At 42.5% G+C, this 18,695-nt stretch overlaps 1 protein-coding gene across 1 annotated transcript in view; it reads right to left on the bottom strand.

Annotated features, from left to right (window-relative positions):
- LOC310791510 (protein NLRC3-like) overlaps window positions 1-18,695 on the bottom strand; it is a gene marked incomplete at both ends in the record, with an annotated part of 55,454 nt that overhangs the window by 3,147 nt on the left and 33,612 nt on the right. Inside the window, 3 exons of the mRNA XM_083653186.1 lie at window positions 2,257-2,430; window positions 5,752-5,925; window positions 7,138-7,311. Of these exons, the coding sequence (XP_083509312.1) occupies window positions 2,257-2,430; window positions 5,752-5,925; window positions 7,138-7,311 (522 nt within the window). The remainder of the gene's footprint in view (window positions 1-2,256; window positions 2,431-5,751; window positions 5,926-7,137; window positions 7,312-18,695) is intronic.

The raw sequence follows: 18,695 nt of genomic DNA on the forward strand, positions 1-18,695 counted from the left end.
CTGGTACCTGTGATGAAGCACCACCTTTAGGTGTGCTATAATAAGCATATACTGTCGTGAACTATTGCTTAATTGAATTATCCCCCAAATCCCCCCCCCCCGTGTGTGTGTGTGTGTGTGTGTGTGTGTGTGTGTGTGTGTGTGTGTGTGTGTGTGTGTGTGTGTGTGTGTGTGTGGCAGCAGGGGCTGCCTGGTGGGCAGAGCTATGTGAACGCAGTGAATAAATGCTACAATTGCACATTTAAGCATGTTTCTGATGTCCACATTGTGGTCTGTTGAGTTGTATCAGTAATACTGACCTGAAAGTTTCCAGTCTGCAGTGTGGACTCTCCATAGCAGCATAGAACAGTTTCAGTCCAGAGTCCTCTAAGTCATTCTTAGTCAGGTCCAGCTCTCTCAGACTGGAGGACTGGGAGCTGAGAACTGAGGCCAGAGCTTCACAGCTTCTCTCTGACAGCTTACAGCCACTCAGCCTTAATGGATATGAAAAGATAAGGACATTTTATTCTTTTATCATTTCAGTCACACAACTCACGTAACAGATGATTGAGAATGAAAATATAGATACAGGCCCCTATTCTCCCACAGGCCTTCGGCGCTAAAACGGGCCTTAAACGCAAAAAAAACATGCCTTGCGCCTGTCTCGGGAAGATATCAACATGGCTTTACGCTGGCAAATGCGCTTTAGGCGGAATGGGCGTGGCGCACTCCCTGAATGGGCGAGAATGGGTGTGTCGGCCTTAAATACCGGCCTAATGATATCTTCCCACCTGGCGTAAATTTAGCGCTTAGCGCTTTTGAAAACCAGGCCTATTCAGTGCGCCAGTTGCGCGGAGCGCTCCCCTCTGGCTCTCCTCTGTCACCCTTCTCTGTGTCACTCTCTCCCTCTCTCCTCAGTCTGACAGGCACAATACGACTGTCTCTCTCTGACTCCCTCGCTCAGACAGGCACAACACACGTCCCATAGAAAAAATAAGTTGTAAGTTCACTGCCTGTGAAAGGTCCCAGCATGCAATGGGCTACTCCATTTCGCTACTAAATAGCAACCAAATGAGCCGAAATAGATATAAAGGTCGATCTAAATAATGTGTAATGGTAACACAACCTGCAATTGTAGAACATTTCAATATTGGACCAAATAAAACATGAAATGAAAACACCACCCTATGTGAAACATATATGTCCTCCTGGGCCTATATATATCTCTTGTCGATTTAACGTGATTTAGATAAGTGATAGGGAACGCGCTTCTACTGTCATGTGCTATACTGTGATGTCCGCGTATTTACATGCTTGCAGTATTTAAACTGCAGTTAGATTCGTTTGAGAAGCATAATAATATGGAATAATAGCCTATATATGGAGACAGACAGACGAGATGAAGGGATGGTTGGGCAGAGCGCTTGGCTTTGTCTGGTTTTACCGGATTTCTCCTGGAATTGGAGCTTAAAAGGCAAGCGTGTGACTCTTTACTGCACTCCTCCAATGAGCTGATGGCGCATAATTTTACGCTTAAAAGGCGTGGTTATAATGGTTGTGGCTGCGTGTAGCGCTGATACCAAGATAGCGAGTGCGCTGGTCCACACCCACTAACTGCGCTAGGCCAGGCCTTAAATGCAGTTTCTATGCCGATTGCAACGATAGGGCCCACAGAGTTCAGTATGGTGTCTAGGCTCTGATCCTGTCACTCCCTGCAGTGTACACCTAGCTAGCCAAAGACAGCAGGGAGTGATGATGGGGAACTTCACCCCAAAGCCACCTTAGACAGAAGATGATACTGAATCCTAAGCCTAAGTCCCTCAGGAAGCTTTTCCAGACAGTCTAAGAGCCCTGATGGCCTGATGGAGCCCTTGAGTCTAGACAAGGAAAGTCCATCTCAGCTTGCATAACTCATTGGGAACTACTGTATGAGGTCCACAGTGTAATTCAGGACAAAACCACTTTAAATGTGCTCAGTAAAATTGTAACATGAATTAACTGATAACCAGTGGAGGGATGACAAATTGATGATATCATGACGTTACCTGACTACTGGTTCAAATCATAGTTGCTGTTGCTCTATTCTGAACCAGCTGGAGATGTCAAAGCATGAGGCTTGAGGTCAATTGCTGTATATAACTTATTTTTTTTATCAGCATCTGAGATGTGAAACTTGCAGGTTCAACCTTTACAGAGTCAGAGATACTGACCTGTTTTGAGAGCACATACCTTAGTTTGGAGAAATGTGTCAAATAAACAGACATAAACTGATCTTACTTGAGAGTTTCCAGTTGACAGTGTGGCCTCTCAAGTCCAGCAAAGAGCAGCTTCAATTCTGAATGTGACATCTTGTTCTTACACAGGTCCAGCTTTATCAGATGGGAGGGGTTGGACTTCAGAGCTGAGGCCAGGACTTCACAGGGAGTCTCTGAGAGTTCACAGTCAGAAAGTCTGTGATCACAGATTTAATGTAAGATTAGTTATTATAACCAGAGCTGAGATTAAGCATACCAATCAAAACATACACAGCATACTAATACTACCACCACCAGTAGTAGTATTAGTAGTAGCAGTACTAATGATAATGATGACAATAATTTGCATTATAGAAGTTGAAGTTTCAAAAAGTGTTGATTGACAGAATATATTACATACATACAATTACAAGACAGCAGTTCTGTAAATTGTAAAAAAAATAAAAAAAATAACCTAAGCTTCACAGGCAGGTTATTTCAAATTCTGGTAAAACAACATAAGATTAACATGACACTCTTGTAACTTTAAACAACAACAACAACCATTATCATGTAATACAAACTGTAATGTAGACACTGACCACTAGAAAATACTGCTGTCTGTTGTGATAAAAATGTAAATTTTAATTGTAATCTTTGGAATAAACAGGCGAATAATAATTAAATTACACATTCCTGTTACTCTTCTTAAAAGTAACGGACAACTTTAGTTATTATTCCAGTGAAAGTAATTAGTTACCCTACTCATTACATTGTTTTGTGTTACAGCCTAACAGCCGATACACAGCAGCACAACGAAAGTCACCTGAAGTCACTCATTCATTGTATATTAGATGTGTCTGTCATCAACTTCTGAAGCATGCTGGGATACCTGGCAACACGACGAGAGTGACGACAGCGACGAGAGGAGGGGCCAAATTCAAAATTTCAAACAGAAAGACAACAAGACAGCCAATCAAGCTGCAGCACAAAGCAGGGCGACTGCGACTTCAAACAACGTTTGTCATTGTGGTCTGCATGCACTGTAAAACAATTGTGCCAAGTTTACTTGTTTTCTTTTGGGCCAATAGATATTATGACATAAGCCACATTATGAACAAAAGTATCTAAATAATGACAAATACAACATATTTGTGAAGGTTTTGAGCTACAACATTAAATTCAGACTCTCCTGGATGTATTTGCTACGTTGTTGGCTTGTTCATGTGCGCTCTACTGTCATTCCAATAATTCCAACATGATTTGAAGACGTGAATCTTTCATAGACTTTGCACCAATAAAGAGGTTAAAGAAGCTAAAGAATGAAACACAAGTAACGGCTGATCTGTTGACTGGACTGACTGGTAACTGTAATGAAGCACCACCTTTAGGTGTGCTATAATAAGCATATACTGTCGTGAACTATTGCTTAATTGAATTATCCCCCAAACCCCCCCCCCCCCCGTGTGTGTGTGTGTGTGTGTGTGTGTGTGGCAGCAGTGGCTGCCTGGTGGGCAGAGCTATGTGAACGCAGTGAATAAATGCTACAATTGCACATTTAAACATGTTTCTGATGCCCACATTGTGGTCTGTTGAGTTGTATCAGTAATACTGACCTGAAAGTTTCCAGTCTGCAGTGTGGACTCTCCATGGCAGCATAGAACAGTTTCAGTCCAGAGTCCTCTAAGTCATTCTTAGTCAGGTCCAGCTCTCTCAGACTGGAGGACTGGGAGCTGAGAACTGAGGCCAGAGCTTCACAGCTTCTCTTTGACAGCTTACAGCCACTCAGCCTTAATGGATATGAAAAGATAAGGACATTTTATTCTTTTATCATTTCAGTCACACAACTCACGTAACAGATGATTGAGAATGAAAATATAGATACAGGCCCCTATTCTCCCACAGGCCTTCGGCGCTAAAACGGGCCTTAAACGCAAAAAAACATGCCTTGCGCCTGTCTCGGGAAGATATCAACATGGCTTTACGCTGGCAAATGCGCTTTAGGCGGAATGGGCATGGCGCACTCCCTGAATGGGCGAGAATGGGCGTGTCGGCCTTAAATACCGGCCTAATGATATCTTCCCACCTGGCGTAAATTTAGCGCTTAGCGCTTTTGAAAACCAGGCCTATTCAGTGCGCCAGTTGCGCGGAGCGCTCCCCTCTGGCTCTCCTCTGTCACCCTTCTCTGTGTCACTCTCTCCCTCTCTCCTCAGTCTGACAGGCACAATACGACTGTCTCTCTCTGACTCCCTCGCTCAGACAGACACAACACACGTCCCATAGAAAAAATAAGTTGTAAGTTCACTGCCTGTGAAAGGTCCCAGCATGCAATGGGCTACTCCATTTCGCTACTAAATAGCAACCAAATGAGCCGAAATAGATATAAAGGTCGATCTAAATAATGTGTAATGGTAACACAACCTGCAATTGTAGAACATTTCAATATTGGACCAAATAAAACATGAAATGAAAACACCACCCTATGTGAAACATATATGTCCTCCTGGGCCTATATATATCCCTTGTCGATTTAACGTGATTTAGATAAGTGACAGCGGACCGCGTATTTACATGCTTGCAGTATTTAAACTGCAGTTAGATTGGTTTGAGAAGCATAATAATATGGAATAATAGCCTATAAATGGAGACAGACAGACGGGATGGGCAGAGCGCTTGGCTTTGTCTGGTTTTACCGGATTTCTCCTGGAATTGGAGCTTAAAAGGCAAGCGTGTGACTCTTTACTGCACTCCTCCAATGAGCTGATGGTGCATAATTTTACGCTTAAAAAGCGTGGTTATAATGGTTGAGGCTGCGTGTAGCGCTGATACCAAGATAGCGAGTGCGCTGGTCCACACCCACTAACTGCGCTAGGCCAGGCCTTAAATGCAGTTTCTACGCCGATTGTAACGATAGGGCCCACAGAGTTCAGTATGGTGTCTAGGCTCTGATCCTGTCACTCCCTGCAGTGTACACCTAGCTAGCCAAAGACAGCAGGGAGTGATGATGGGGAACTTCACCCCAAAGCCACCTTAGACGGAAGATGATACTGAATCCTAAGCCTAAGCCCCTCAGGAAGCTTTTCCAGACAGTCTAAGAGCCCTGATGGCCTGATGGAGCCCTTGAGTCTAGACAAGGAAAGTCAGACAGATCCAAACATCTCAGCTTGCTCACAACTCATTGGGAACTACTGTATGAGGTCCACAGTGTAATTCAGGACAAAACTACTTTAAATGTGCTCAGTCAAATTGTAACATGAATTAACTGATAACCAGTGGAGGGATGACAAATTGTGGATATCATGACGTTACCTGACTACTGGTTCAAATCATAGTTGCTGTTGCTCTATTCTGAACCAGCTGGAGATGTCAAAGCATGAGGCTTGAGGTCAATTGCTGTATATAACTTATTTTTTTATCAGCATCTGAGATGTGAAACTTGCAGGTTCAACCTTTACAGAGTCAGAGATACTGACCTGTTTTGAGAGCACAGACCTTAGTTTGGAGAAGTGTCAAATCAACAGACATAAACTGATCTTACTTGAGAGTTTCCAGTTGACAGTGTGGACTCTCAAGTCCAGCAAAGAGCAGCTTCAATGCTGAATCTGACATCTTGTTCTGACACAGGTCCAGCTTTATCAGATGGGAGGGGTTGGACTTCAGAGCTGAGGCCAGGACTTTACAGCGAGGCTTTGAGAATCCACAGTCAGAAAGTCTGTGATCACAGATTTAATGTAAGATTAGTTATTATAAGCAGAGCTGAGATTAAGCATACCAATCAAAACATACACAGCATACTAATACTACTAATACTACCACCACCAGTAGTAGTAGTAGTAGTAGTATTAGTAGTAGCAGTACTAATGATAATGATGACAATAATTTGCATTATAGAAGTTGAAGTTTCAAAAAGTGTTGATTGACAGAATATATTACATACATACAATTACAAGACAGCAGTTCTGTAAATTGTAAAAAAATAAATAATAATAACCTAAGCTTCACAGGCAGGTTATTTCAAATTCTGGTAAAACAACATAAGATTAACATGACACTCTTGTAGCTTTAAACAACAACAACAACCATTATCATGTAATACAAACTGTAATGTAGACACTGACCACTAGAAAATACTGCTGTCTGTTGTGATAAAAATGTAAATTTTAATTGTAATCTTTGGAATAAACAGGCGAATAATAATTAAATTACACATTCCTGTTACTCTTCTTAAAAGTAACGGACAACTTTAGTTATTATTCCAGTGAAAGTAATTAGTTACCCTACTCATTACATTGTTTTGTGTTACAGCCTAACAGCCGATGCACTGTAAAAGGATTGTGCCAAGTTCACTCGTTTTCTTTTGGGCCAATAGATATTATGACATAAGCCACATTATGAACAAAAGTATCTAAATAATGACAAATACAACATATTTGTGAAGGTTTTGAGCTACAACATTAAATTCAGACTCTTCTGGATGTATTTGCTACGTTGTTGGCTTGTTCATGTGCGCTCTACTGTCATTCCAATAATTCCAACATGATTTGAAGACGTGAATCTTTCATAGACTTTGCACCAATAAAGAGGTTAAAGAGGCTAAAGAATGAAACACAAGTAACGGCTGATCTGTTGACTGGTCTGACTGGTAACTGTGATGAAGCACCACCTTTAGGTGTGCTATAATAAGCATATACTGTCGTGAACTATTGCTTAATTTAATTATCCCCCAAATCCCCCCCCCCCCCCCGTGTGTGTGTGTGTGTGTGTGTGTGTGTGTGTGTGTGTGTGTGTGTGTGTGTGTGTGGCAGCAGTGGCTGCCTGGTGGGCAGAGCTATGTGAACGCAGTGAATAAATGCTACAATTGCACATTTAAGCATGTTTCTGATGTCCACATTGTGGTCTGTTGAGTTGTATCAGTAATACTGACCTGAAAGTTTCCAGTCTGCAGTGTGGACTCTCCATGGCAGCATAGAACAGTTTCAGTCCAGAGTCCTCTAAGTCATTCTTAGTCAGGTCCAGCTCTCTCAGACTGGAGGACTGGGAGCTGAGAACTGAGGCCAGAGCTTCACAGCTTCTCTCTGACAGCTTACAGCCACTCAGCCTTAATGGATATGAAAAGATAAGGACATTTTATTCTTTTATCATTTCAGTCACACAACTCACGTAACAGATGATTGAGAATGAAAATATAGATACAGGGCCCTATTCTCCCACAGGCCTTCGGCGCTAAAACGGGCCTTAACCGCAAAAAAACGTGCCTTGCGCCTGTTTTGGGACGATATCAATATGGCTTTATGCTGCCAAATGCGCTTTAGGCCGAATGGGCGTGGCGCAGTCCCAGAATGGGCGAGACTAGGCGTGTCGGCGCTAAATACCGGCCTACTGATATCTTCCGACCTGGCGTACATTTAGCACTTTGCGCTTTTGAAAAGCAGGCCTATTCAGTGCGCGGAGTGCTCCCCTCTGGCTCTCTCCCTCCCCTCTGGCTCTCTCCTCTGTCACCCTTCTCTGTGTCACTCTCTCCCTCTCTCCTCAGTCCCCAGCATGCAATTGGGTACTCCATTTCGCTACTAAATAGCAACCAAATGAGGCGAAATAGATATAAAAGGTCGATCTAAAATAATGTGTAATGGTAACACAGCCTGCAATTGTAGAACATTTCAATATTGGACCAAATAAAACATCGAAATTAAAACACCACCCTAAGTGAAACATATATGTCCTCCTGGGCCTATATATATCCCTTGTCGATTTAACGTGATTTAGATAAGTGACAGCGGAACGCGCTTCCTACTGTCATCTGCTATTAGTCCAGGCAAAGTAACTCATTTTGGAACCAAAAAACAAACTAATTGTAAAAGAATTTTTTGCAGCTTAGATCATTTCTATGAGGTGTCCAGAACAACATACTAAAAGTCCTAAGAAATCCTAGTTGAGGAAATATGTTTAATTCTCATCAATCCAAGATGTGTGCCAGTAAGGCCAGACAACAATACACCCCAATGGGGCAATTTTTTTCCTTTACTCCTATCAAAATAAAACTTTATACAATGAAAGTATCCATGAAAAGTAAAATTTTTTGTATTACAAGTTTCTTTGAAAATGAATTTGAATATGCAAATGAGCTATACACTAATCGAATATAGGCTACCCAAAATATACCCGCATAGGGAGTAAAGAAAAAAATGAAGCCTATCACAATCAAACCTCACACAGTGAAAGTATACATGAAAAGGAACTTTTTTGTTTTACAAGTTTCTTGGAAAAATCTATTTTAAATATGCAAATGAGCTCAAAACTAGGCCTAATTGACTTGTCCAATAAGCCATAAAGTCACAAGTAAAACAGGGGCCAAATAACACATTCATGTCTATTCAGTAAGTTAACCTATGCATAAACAAGATAAATTTGAAGTCACTTGCCACACTTACCTGGGTCACTTGCCACAAAAAGACTTATATTGACCTTAAGAATTGATTGCACAATCTTGCCTCCAGTTGCTTTCTAAATTATTATTTTTTATTTGCGAACAAGCCTAACCAGATAGAAATGTCTAGTTAGAGGGAGGTACGGTGGTGCAGTGGTAAGCACTATCGCCTCACAGCTCATAGGTCGTGGGTTCGATTCCCACCTGGGGACGAGGTGAACGCTGAAGGAATGCGTGCCCGTCCGCATGTCCTCGAGTGCCCACCGCCCGGGTGGGGTCGGCAAAAGGGCCTTTCTGTGTGGAGTTTGCATGTTCTCCCCGTGCCTCCCGGGGGTTTCCTTCATATAGGAACCCCCTTCACAAAAACATGCAATATCCTGGTTGCTAATGTGGTTCCTCCTCTGGTCATTAAGGGCGCCTGTTCAGATGGAGGGGAAGTGGTTGGAATAGCGTGAACCTCCGACGTGCTATGTCCTACCGGTGAAGCTTCCTCTGTCAGGTGAAAAGAAGCGGCTGACTGACTGCCCATGTCTCGGAGGAAGCATGGAGCCAGTCTCGGCTCTCCCCAGATCGGCAGAGGATGGAGTAGCAACCAGGATTGAGAAATCAAATGAGCACTAATGGGGGATAAAATGGGATAAAAAATTGGCGGGGGGGGGGGGAAGAAGTCTAGTTAGAAAGGAGTTGGTAACTTAAAATGTTCCGATTGGGTTTCTAGCCTAGATATAGTCCATGGGCCAAGGCTCAAATTTTGACATATCGGTACCACCTGAGGTGACCGCATGATTTTGTTATTTTTGTCTTCCTACATGTCTCTAGTTTATATTTTGGTATGATAACCCTTCCGATTTGGTAGCTTAAGGATAGTTATCACTCTGTAAACAAACCTACCCCCAAAAAATGACAAAACCCTGATTTCATCATATCTCCTGAACCACACATGATAACGCAGAAAATGTGATGTCTACCCCTATGTTTTCATGGTCAGGGATTACAATGACACCCTATACAACATCATAAACTGTTCACATGAATAGTTAATGGTGAATTCAGTGGTGTTTTGGTGAATTCAGTGGTGTTTTGAGAAGGATACAATGCAATTAGTCCATGGGCCAATGGTGAAATCGGTACCACCTAAGGGGACCGCGCAATTTTTGTATTTTTGTCTTCCTACATGTCTCTAGTTTATATTTTGGTATGATAACCCTGCCAATCTGGTATCTTATTGATAGTTATCACTCTGTAAAAAAAACTTCTCCCATATAAATGACAAAACCCTGATTTCTGTGTATTAGTCCAGATGATATGTGAAAATCATGTTCACTTTTTCATAAAAGCATGAAACTTGGTACGCATATAGTTTGGGGCCCCGTAAATTTTCAGAAATTAAGCCATCACAAAAATGCCTCGCGGTGGCCATTTTAATTCCGCCATAAGTGAATTATGTAGTTTGCATCATATCTCCTGAACCACACATGATAACACAGAAAAGGTGATGTCTATCCCTATGTTTTCATGGTCAAGGATTACAATGATACCATATAGAACATCATAAACTGTTAAACTAACTAATCAATGGTGAATTTAATGACGTGAGAAGGAAATCACAGTTTCTGATAACTGATGCTATAACCTCAATTCCATGACCACTCTCTGGCTAAGATGTTTTGATGAGTAATTTGACTTCTATGGGCCTTTTGTTAAAATAGCCCCCAGGCCCCTCCCAAACATCCTCCGACTTTCTGCCAGATGGCCAAATCCAAGATGGCCACTGGTACAATCTTGAAAAATTTACTTTTGAACCAGAGCACCTAGAATAATGTATGAAGACACTTTTCGGTGTAGGTCAACCACAACGAATCTGATTCTGACATCAGTTTAACATTCTGTCATAATGTTGACCCACAATTCCAAGATGGCTGCCATCCAGTAGCGTGAAAACTTAACTTTTGAATGGCAACATATACGTATGTGGTGTTTGGGGTTTACCATTTTTAGAGTAAGGACGGAGATTAACAATGGTGAATTATAGCTATTTTTATTGCAAATCCATGCCTACCAAACATGGTTTAGTAATGACAATTATTGTGTTTTGAGGGTAATTTCATAATTATGTTAGTCTCGCTGGCCAGCCTCCCCTCCCTACCGGGAGAGGAGTCTGGCGCCACGGAAACAGGCAACTGGGATAAGCCCTCCCCTGCTCTACAGCTGCTCCCCATTGGAGCGACTGTTTCAGTGGGTGCCGGATGTCTGCTCCCGGCTTATTACAAACTCTGTCATTGGCTCCGACCACGTCAATCAGAGCAGCTTCCGCTCCCTCCTCCCTGTGTGTCGCTGTAAATAGTGCCCTGCCGCCTCAGTTAAAACAACAACGCTAACTAGCTAGCAAGCTAACGGCAGAAACCTACACGCTAGCTCTTTGCTACATGCTGAAAAGGGCAAGTTGGATTGTTGGAAACTATTTTCCAAGGGCACTGCCGCTAAGCGCCGCCCATCGCAATCCCATGGAGACCTGCGTGGGAGGGGAGGCTGGCCAGCGAGACTATGGGAAAGGTGAAGGTGAATAGCCTATGACCATTGTCCAACAAGTTTTCTCAATTAATTTCCCTCTTTGCGATGTGATAAAAGTTTCTCAATGAGTTATAGTTGATTGCATTGCCTCACTGATTTATCTGCTAATATCCAATTTTAGCAGCAGAATTTGATGTCCTGGCGTGGGCACGTCCGTGTGTAATGACATATCCAAAAGGAATTTTACTCTGCGCTGCACAGCATAGAGATTATGGTGCGCTCAAGCGCAGCAGAGTATTTAGCGCGTAAGAGGTGAATTTTTTTAGCGTGTAAGAGGTGCTGCCCCGTATTCTGAGCAGAAACGGCTGATTGTGGCACGCCTATGTCCAGTAAAATTATAACAGGCATGCGCTTGTGCACGCCCCCAATTTGCATTGCGCTCGGCGTACCGCTTTTGCGAAGATAGGGCCCCCGGGACTTGCAAGAATCTGGTCAACTTCTCCTCTCCTGCAGCATGGGCTGATTTTAAGTCTGCAATGAGTGGATGCGAAAAGGAGCAAAAACACCAGACGCTGAAGTGACGAAGCATCTGGAAGCGCAGCCAGTTTCATTTTGGTGCACTTGTTAGCACATTAGACCGTTCAGTCAGACCAGCCGTGATGCAGCCGGCTCGCCCCATGCAGAGATTGTTTCGGCGTCTGATCTATTTTTGTGTGAGACCCGCGAGTGATTGTGTGAAGCCAGATAGGAAGTCAGTACAAGTGGTCACCGGCGCGGAGCAAAGCAGTGCATCTGGTGTGAATGGCCAGGGTCCTGCTCGAGCTGAATTTACACACAGCGGCACTTTGCGTCTGCAGCATCACAATCATCTTCCACCCTCCTCCCTGCATGCATGCTCCAACCCGCTCTGACTGACTGGTGGCGACCATTTATGGATTTCGTTTCCACTCCCTCCGTGTCGAATCTGTCTATCTCAAATGCCTGTGCCACTGTGAAACAACAACATCAACAATGCTAGCTCGTTGCTACATGCTGAAAACGGTTGGATCTGGATTGTGCAATAAAGCAGGCCTGCTTGATACATTTGGTGGATAGTTGTAAAGGTGAACGGAGCCTTTTTCCCCTATACCAGGGTGGAGGTATTAGCAGCCAGACTCTGCCATTGTAGGGAGGGAGTCTGGCAAGCGAGACTACCCGGGGAGGAACTCAAGGTAGGAGCTGCTGAGATGGAGTGGAGCGCTCCAAGGCAGTGATTGACCTGGTTGTGGTCAACTTGTAAACCTCCACGAGTTGCTGGAACATTGTGTTTTTGATGAATGTGTGGCCTTATTCAACTCCAACATCACATACAGGAAGACGCAGAAGAGCAAGCGCATCTAGAAGAAGCTCTATCTCCAATCTGTAGGGCTGCAAGAACCCTACATCACTCTCGTTGACATGGGCATGATCTAGAGGATGGCAACTCCATCAGCAATTGGATTGGCAGACACAAGATGGCACCCCATACAAGTGGTCGGACTATGTCCACAAGGTGTCATCCATCATCCTTGTCCGCCATGGTGATGTTGACATATCTGTGTGATCGACCGGTATGACACAGCATACTTGGCTAAAGATGATGAGCGGAATCTGATGATTCAGAATCTATAGCTACAGCTAATAAAAAGAGCTTATTTTAGTTATCTTGTCATACATTCATTAAATATTTTAATGCAAGAAATCCTGGGGGTAGTTGGTACAGCAGTACCAAGGTAAAATGGGTGTTGACATGAACATATTTTCAGTGAACATAATTCTGAAATGACTCCCAAAACATCCACCATTGTTAATCTCCTTCCTTGTGGTAAACCCCAAACGCACAGTATACCTTCCCATTCAAAAGTTACATTTCCACAATACTGGATGGCAGCCATCTTGGAATTCTGGGTAAAAACTATGCCATAATGTCAAACTGATGTCAGAATCGGATTCCTCGTGGTTGACCGAAAAGTGTCTTCATACATTATTCTATGTGCTCTGGGTCAAAAGTCAATTTTTTAACATGGCGCCAGTGGCCATCTTGGATTTGGCCATCTGGCAAGGAAAATCCCAGGATCCTTAGGAGGGACCTGGGCGCTATTTTAACAAAAGGTCTATATAAGTCAAATCACTCATCAAAACATCTTAGCCAGAGAATGGTCATGGCTTTGAAGTTATAGCATCGGTTATCAGATACTGTCATTTCCTTCTCACAACGTCATCAAATTCACCATTGATTAGTCACTTTAACAGTTTATGATGTTCTATATGGTATCATTGTAATCCTTGACCATGAAAACATTGGGATAGACATCTCCTTTTCAGTGTTAGCATGTGTGGTTCAGGAGATATGATGCAAACTACATAATTTGCTTATGGCAGAATTAAAATGGCCGCCACAAGGCATTTTTGCGATGGCTCAATTTCTGAAACTACAGGGCCCCAAACTATAAGCGTACCAAGTTTCATGCTTTTACGAAAAAGGGAACATCATTTTCACATATCATCTGGACTAATACACAGAAATCAGGGTTTTGTCATTTATATGGGGGTAGGTTTGTTTACAGAGTGATAACTATCCTTAAGCTACCAAATCAGCAGGGTTATCATACCAAAATATAAACTAGAGACATGTAGGAAGACAAAAATAACAAAATTGTGCGGTCACCTCAGGTGGTACCGATTTTTGCCTTGGCCCATGGACTAATATTGCTGTTGCTAGCTTCTCATAACACTGCAAAGCTACTTTACAAACGGTGGAAGTCTGATGTGTGGCCCGCCTGGTCTGAAATACTTGCTTACTACAAAAACAGAAGCAGTTTTGGTGTCTGGCAAAATTATTTAAAGAGCTGGAATGTCTGGAAAGTGTGTCTATCTGGTTTTTCATCTGTCTTCTATGTGAGAGTGAATCGTTTAGTTGGTAAGAATGACTTCTGCCTGTTATCTCGTAATCTTACCAACAATACCAATTATTTGTAAATCTACCAGCCCAAAATGTAATCTCACCACGTTACTAATGACTAAGATGGCTATTCTGACTTTCTGTCATGTCATTAGGTTAGGCTTGTTCGCAAATAAAAAATAATAATTTAGAAAGCAACTGGAGGCAAGATTGTGCAATCAATTCTTAAGGTCAATATAAGTCTTTTTGTGGCAAGTGACCCAGGTAAGTGTGGCAAGTGACTTCAAATTTATCTTGTTTATGCATAGGTTAACTTACTGAATAGACATGAATGTTTTACTTGTGACTTTATGGCTATTGGACAAGTCAATTAGGCCTAGTGTTGAGCTCATTTGCATATTTAAAATAGATTTTTCCAAGAAACTTGTAAAACAAAAAAGTTCCTTTTCATGTATACTTTCACTGTTTGAGGTTTGATTGTGATAGGCTTCATTTTTTCCTTTACTCCTATGCGGGTATATTTTGGGTAGCCTATATTCGATTAGTGTATAGCTCATTTGCATATTCAAATTCATTTTCAAAGAAACTTGTAATACAAAAAATGTTACTTTTCATGGATACTTTCATTGTATAAAGTTTTATTTTGATAGGAGTAAAGGAAAAAAATAGCCCCATTGGGGTGTATTGTTGTCTGGCCTTACTGGCACACATCTTGGATTGATGAGAATTAAACATATTTCCTCAACTAGGATTTCTTAGGACTTTTAGTATGTTGTTCTGGACACCTCATAGAAATGATCTAAGCTGCAAAAAATTCTTTTACAATTAGTTTGTCATAAAACGCTACTTTGCCTGGACTATATACTGTGATGTCCGCTCCAATAACTTGGCCCTACTTCACATTTAGTTTTACAATAAAAACACATTTATGCAATGACTTTACATAATGTAGGGTATATTTATGTGCATCATCCTTCCTGCAGCAGGCGAGAGAAAATGATATCTTTCTGGACAAACTTTCACCAATCTAATAGGCTATATTTTTCTAGCTGATGCATTTAGAACATTCTTTTCACTTTGATCTTGCTATAGTGTAGCGTATTTACATGCTTGCAGTATTTAAACTGCAGTTAGATTGGTTTGAGAAGCATAATAATATGGAATAATAGCCTATATGGAGACAGACAGACTGGATGAAGGGAGGGGGGGGGGGGGGCAGAGCGCTTGGCTTCTGTCTGGTTTTGCTGGACGAGTGGAATTGGAGCTTAAAAGGCAAGCGTGCGATTCGTTTATTGCACTCATCCAATGAGCATGACGGTGCATAATTTTACGCTTAAAAGGCGTGGTTGTAATGCTTTAGGCTGCGTCTAGCGCCAAGACCAAGATATCAAGTGCGCTGGTCCACGCGCACTGCGCCAGGCGCTCGGCGTAGAAACTAGGCCGATGCAACGATAGGGGCCGGGCCACAGAGTTCAGTATGTGTCTAGGCTCTGATCCTGTCACTCCCTGCAGTGTAGACCTAGCTAGCCAAAGACAGCAGGGAGTGATGATGGGGAACTTCACCCCAAAGCCACCTTAGACGGAAGATGAGCATGACGGTGCATAATTTTACGCTTAAAAGGCGTGGTTGTAATGCTTTAAAATCGTGACTGTAACTCCAAGCTCAAGCTCGTTACAGTCACGATTTTAGAGATGCCTGCATCCTAGCCTTTACCGAGACTTGGTTGTCTGACAGGGATACAGACAAGGACCTAGAGACGGTGGGTTTTGGGGCGCCTATCCGGCTGGATAGGGACGCCGTTGCAACAGGCAAGTCATCTGGGGGGGGGGTGTGTCTCTACATTAATGAACGTTGGTGCAAAAATGTTATTGTCCGCGAAAAGCTATGTACCGCTTATATAGAATTGCTCTCTGTTTCTTTACGTCCTCCATATCTGCCTCGGGAATTTCCACAGATATTCGTAACTGTTGTTTACATTCACCCAAGGGCTAATGAAAAAAATGCATGTGAAACCATACATCAAGTCATACAGAGGCTACAATCTATATCCCCGGATGCCCCCAATATTATCCTTGGTGACATGAATCACTGCACCCTGAAAAATACACTGAGAGATTTCCATCAATATGTTACATGCCCGACTAGAAAGGACAAAATTCTAGATCTATGTTATAGCAATGTGAAAAATGCATACAAATCTATCCCCCTTCCACCCCTGGGCTCGTCCGACCATAGCTGCATTCAGCTCATACCGGTCTATCGCACTGTACTAAAGCGAGGTGCAGTACAGAGCTTTCGTGTGAGAGACTGGAATGAAGACGCCTGTCTCACTCTGCAGGGCTGTCTGGATGCGACCGACTGGGACATGTTTAAAGATTCCTCCGATGACATAAACGAGCTGACTGATGTTGTGAGCAGTTGGGTTTCTTATTGTGAAAATTGTATTATTCCTGACAAATTAGTGAAAGCCTATCCCAATGGTAAGCCGTGGGTCTCAAAGTCTCTTAAAAAGCTTCTGTATATGAAGAAAAAAATCTTTAGAGAAGGGAATAGGCTAGATCTATATAATCTACAGAAAGAAATTAAACGTGAAATCAGGTCCTGTAAGCTGAAATACAAAGATAAAATTGAGTCTCAGCTCAGAATGAATAATCTAGGCTCTGCCTGGGACAGCTTGAAAACGATCACGGGGACCAAAGAATCAGGTAGAAAAAAAGTTCAGCTCAAGGAATACAATTCAGACGCTGAGCTGGCTCAATGCCTTAATGATTTTTATGTTCGATTTGATGTTCATGATTTTAACAACAAGCACTCCGAGATCAGAAACAATCTCCAGCTGGCTCCACCGTTGAATCCTTTTTTTGATGAACACGATGTAATCTGTGGCTTTAAAAAGTGCAAGCCCAGAAAAAGTCCTGGCCCCGATGGACTTAGCGGTCGCCTACTAAAAACATGTGCTGACCAGCTTGGTCCTATTTTTAGTTTCATTTTTAATTTGTCTCTCTCTCAGCAGAAGGTGCCATCCCTATGGAAACAATCCATAGTGGTGCCCGTGGCAAAAATAAACAGTCCCAAAAGCTTGAACGACTTCCGGCCTGTTGCTTTAACCTCTCTGGTTATGAAGCAATTTGAAAAGCTAGTTAAAGCAGAGCTCCTAGCAAAAACTGAGCACATGCTCGACCCCTTTCAGTTTGCGTATAGAGCACAGAGAGGTGTACAAGACGCCACAGCTACCCTACTCAACCTTGTCTGTAAGCACTTAGAAGGCAGTGGGAACCACGCCAGGCTGCTTTTTGTGGATTTTTCTTCAGCGTTCAACACGATCCAGCCTCACATTTTGGTTGAGAAACGTGTGCGCCTTTTTTGCTTAGACGCAGGTCTTGTTGGATGGATCTTGGACTTCCTTACAAATAGATCACAACAAGTAAGAGTAAACGGAACTCTGTCCAGCTTCTTAACATCCTCGACCGGCTCACCACAAGGGTGTGTTTTGTCTGCCTTCTTGTATATTCTGTATACAAATGACTGTTTTAGCCGTCATGCCGACAGATTCATCATCAAGTACGCTGATGATTCCATTATGGTCAGCCTGCTTGATGGGGATGAGGTCGGTCATGGCCAGGTTTTAAATGATTTTCTGTCCTGGTGTGAAGAAGCCTTCCTCCAACTTAACGTCTCAAAGACTAAAGAGATCTGTGTTGATTTTAGACGATCCTCCCCAGTTCCCCAGAACAGTGTTGTCCATGGGCAACCAGTAGACTTGGTGACCAATTATAAATATCTTGGCACTATTTTTGACAGCAAGTTGAAGTTCGATCTAAACTGTGAAATGCTGTGCAAAAAAGGTCAACAACGTCTCTTTTGCCTAAGGAAGCTTGCTAGATTCCAGGTTGACAGGACTCTGATGAAACTATTTTATTGTGCCTATATCGAGTCTGTAATCTCATTCTCTATTATCTGTTGGTATGGAAACCTTGGTATTCAAGGGAGGAACTCTCTCGGGAGGATCGTGAGAGCGGCATCAAAAATAGCCGGAGTAAATTTTAGTAGCCTGGACCACATTTTTAACAAACAGGTGCTTAAAAAGGCCATGTCCATTCGCATGGACGATACTCATCCTCTCTGTCCAGAGTATGTGCTGCTCCCTTCGGGCCTTCGGCTAAAGGTTCCGAGGGCTACGAGAAACAGATATAAACTGTCTTTCGTTCCTGTTTCCATCACAGCTTTAAATGCTGCTGAGAGGAGGAGATAGTGCACTCTCTCTCTCTCTCTCTCTCTCTGTCTCGCTCTCTTTTCTCTGTCTCTCGTGCAGCTTAAACGCTGCTGGGCGGAGGAGATGATGCACTCTCTCTCCTTGTCTCTCTTCTTAGGTAGGTATTGCTGCTATAAATATTCTTTATATATTTTATATTCGAGATATATCTTTATTTATTTTTTACCTACCTATTTATGTGAGCTCAAATAGTCTGGACTCTTATTACTTTTAAGTTCATGTACGTGTCTTTTACTACTTTTAAGTACATTGTACGTGTCTTTACTACTTTTAAGTACATCGTACAGATCCCTTGAGGTGTGTTTTTATTTTGTTTTTATTTTACTTTTATCCTGTGTTTACTTGATCCTTTT

The sequence above is a fragment of the Poromitra crassiceps genome (genome assembly GCF_964638095.1).
Source record: "Poromitra crassiceps genome assembly, chromosome: 16".
NCBI classification, from domain to species: Eukaryota; Metazoa; Chordata; class Actinopteri; order Beryciformes; family Melamphaidae; genus Poromitra; species Poromitra crassiceps.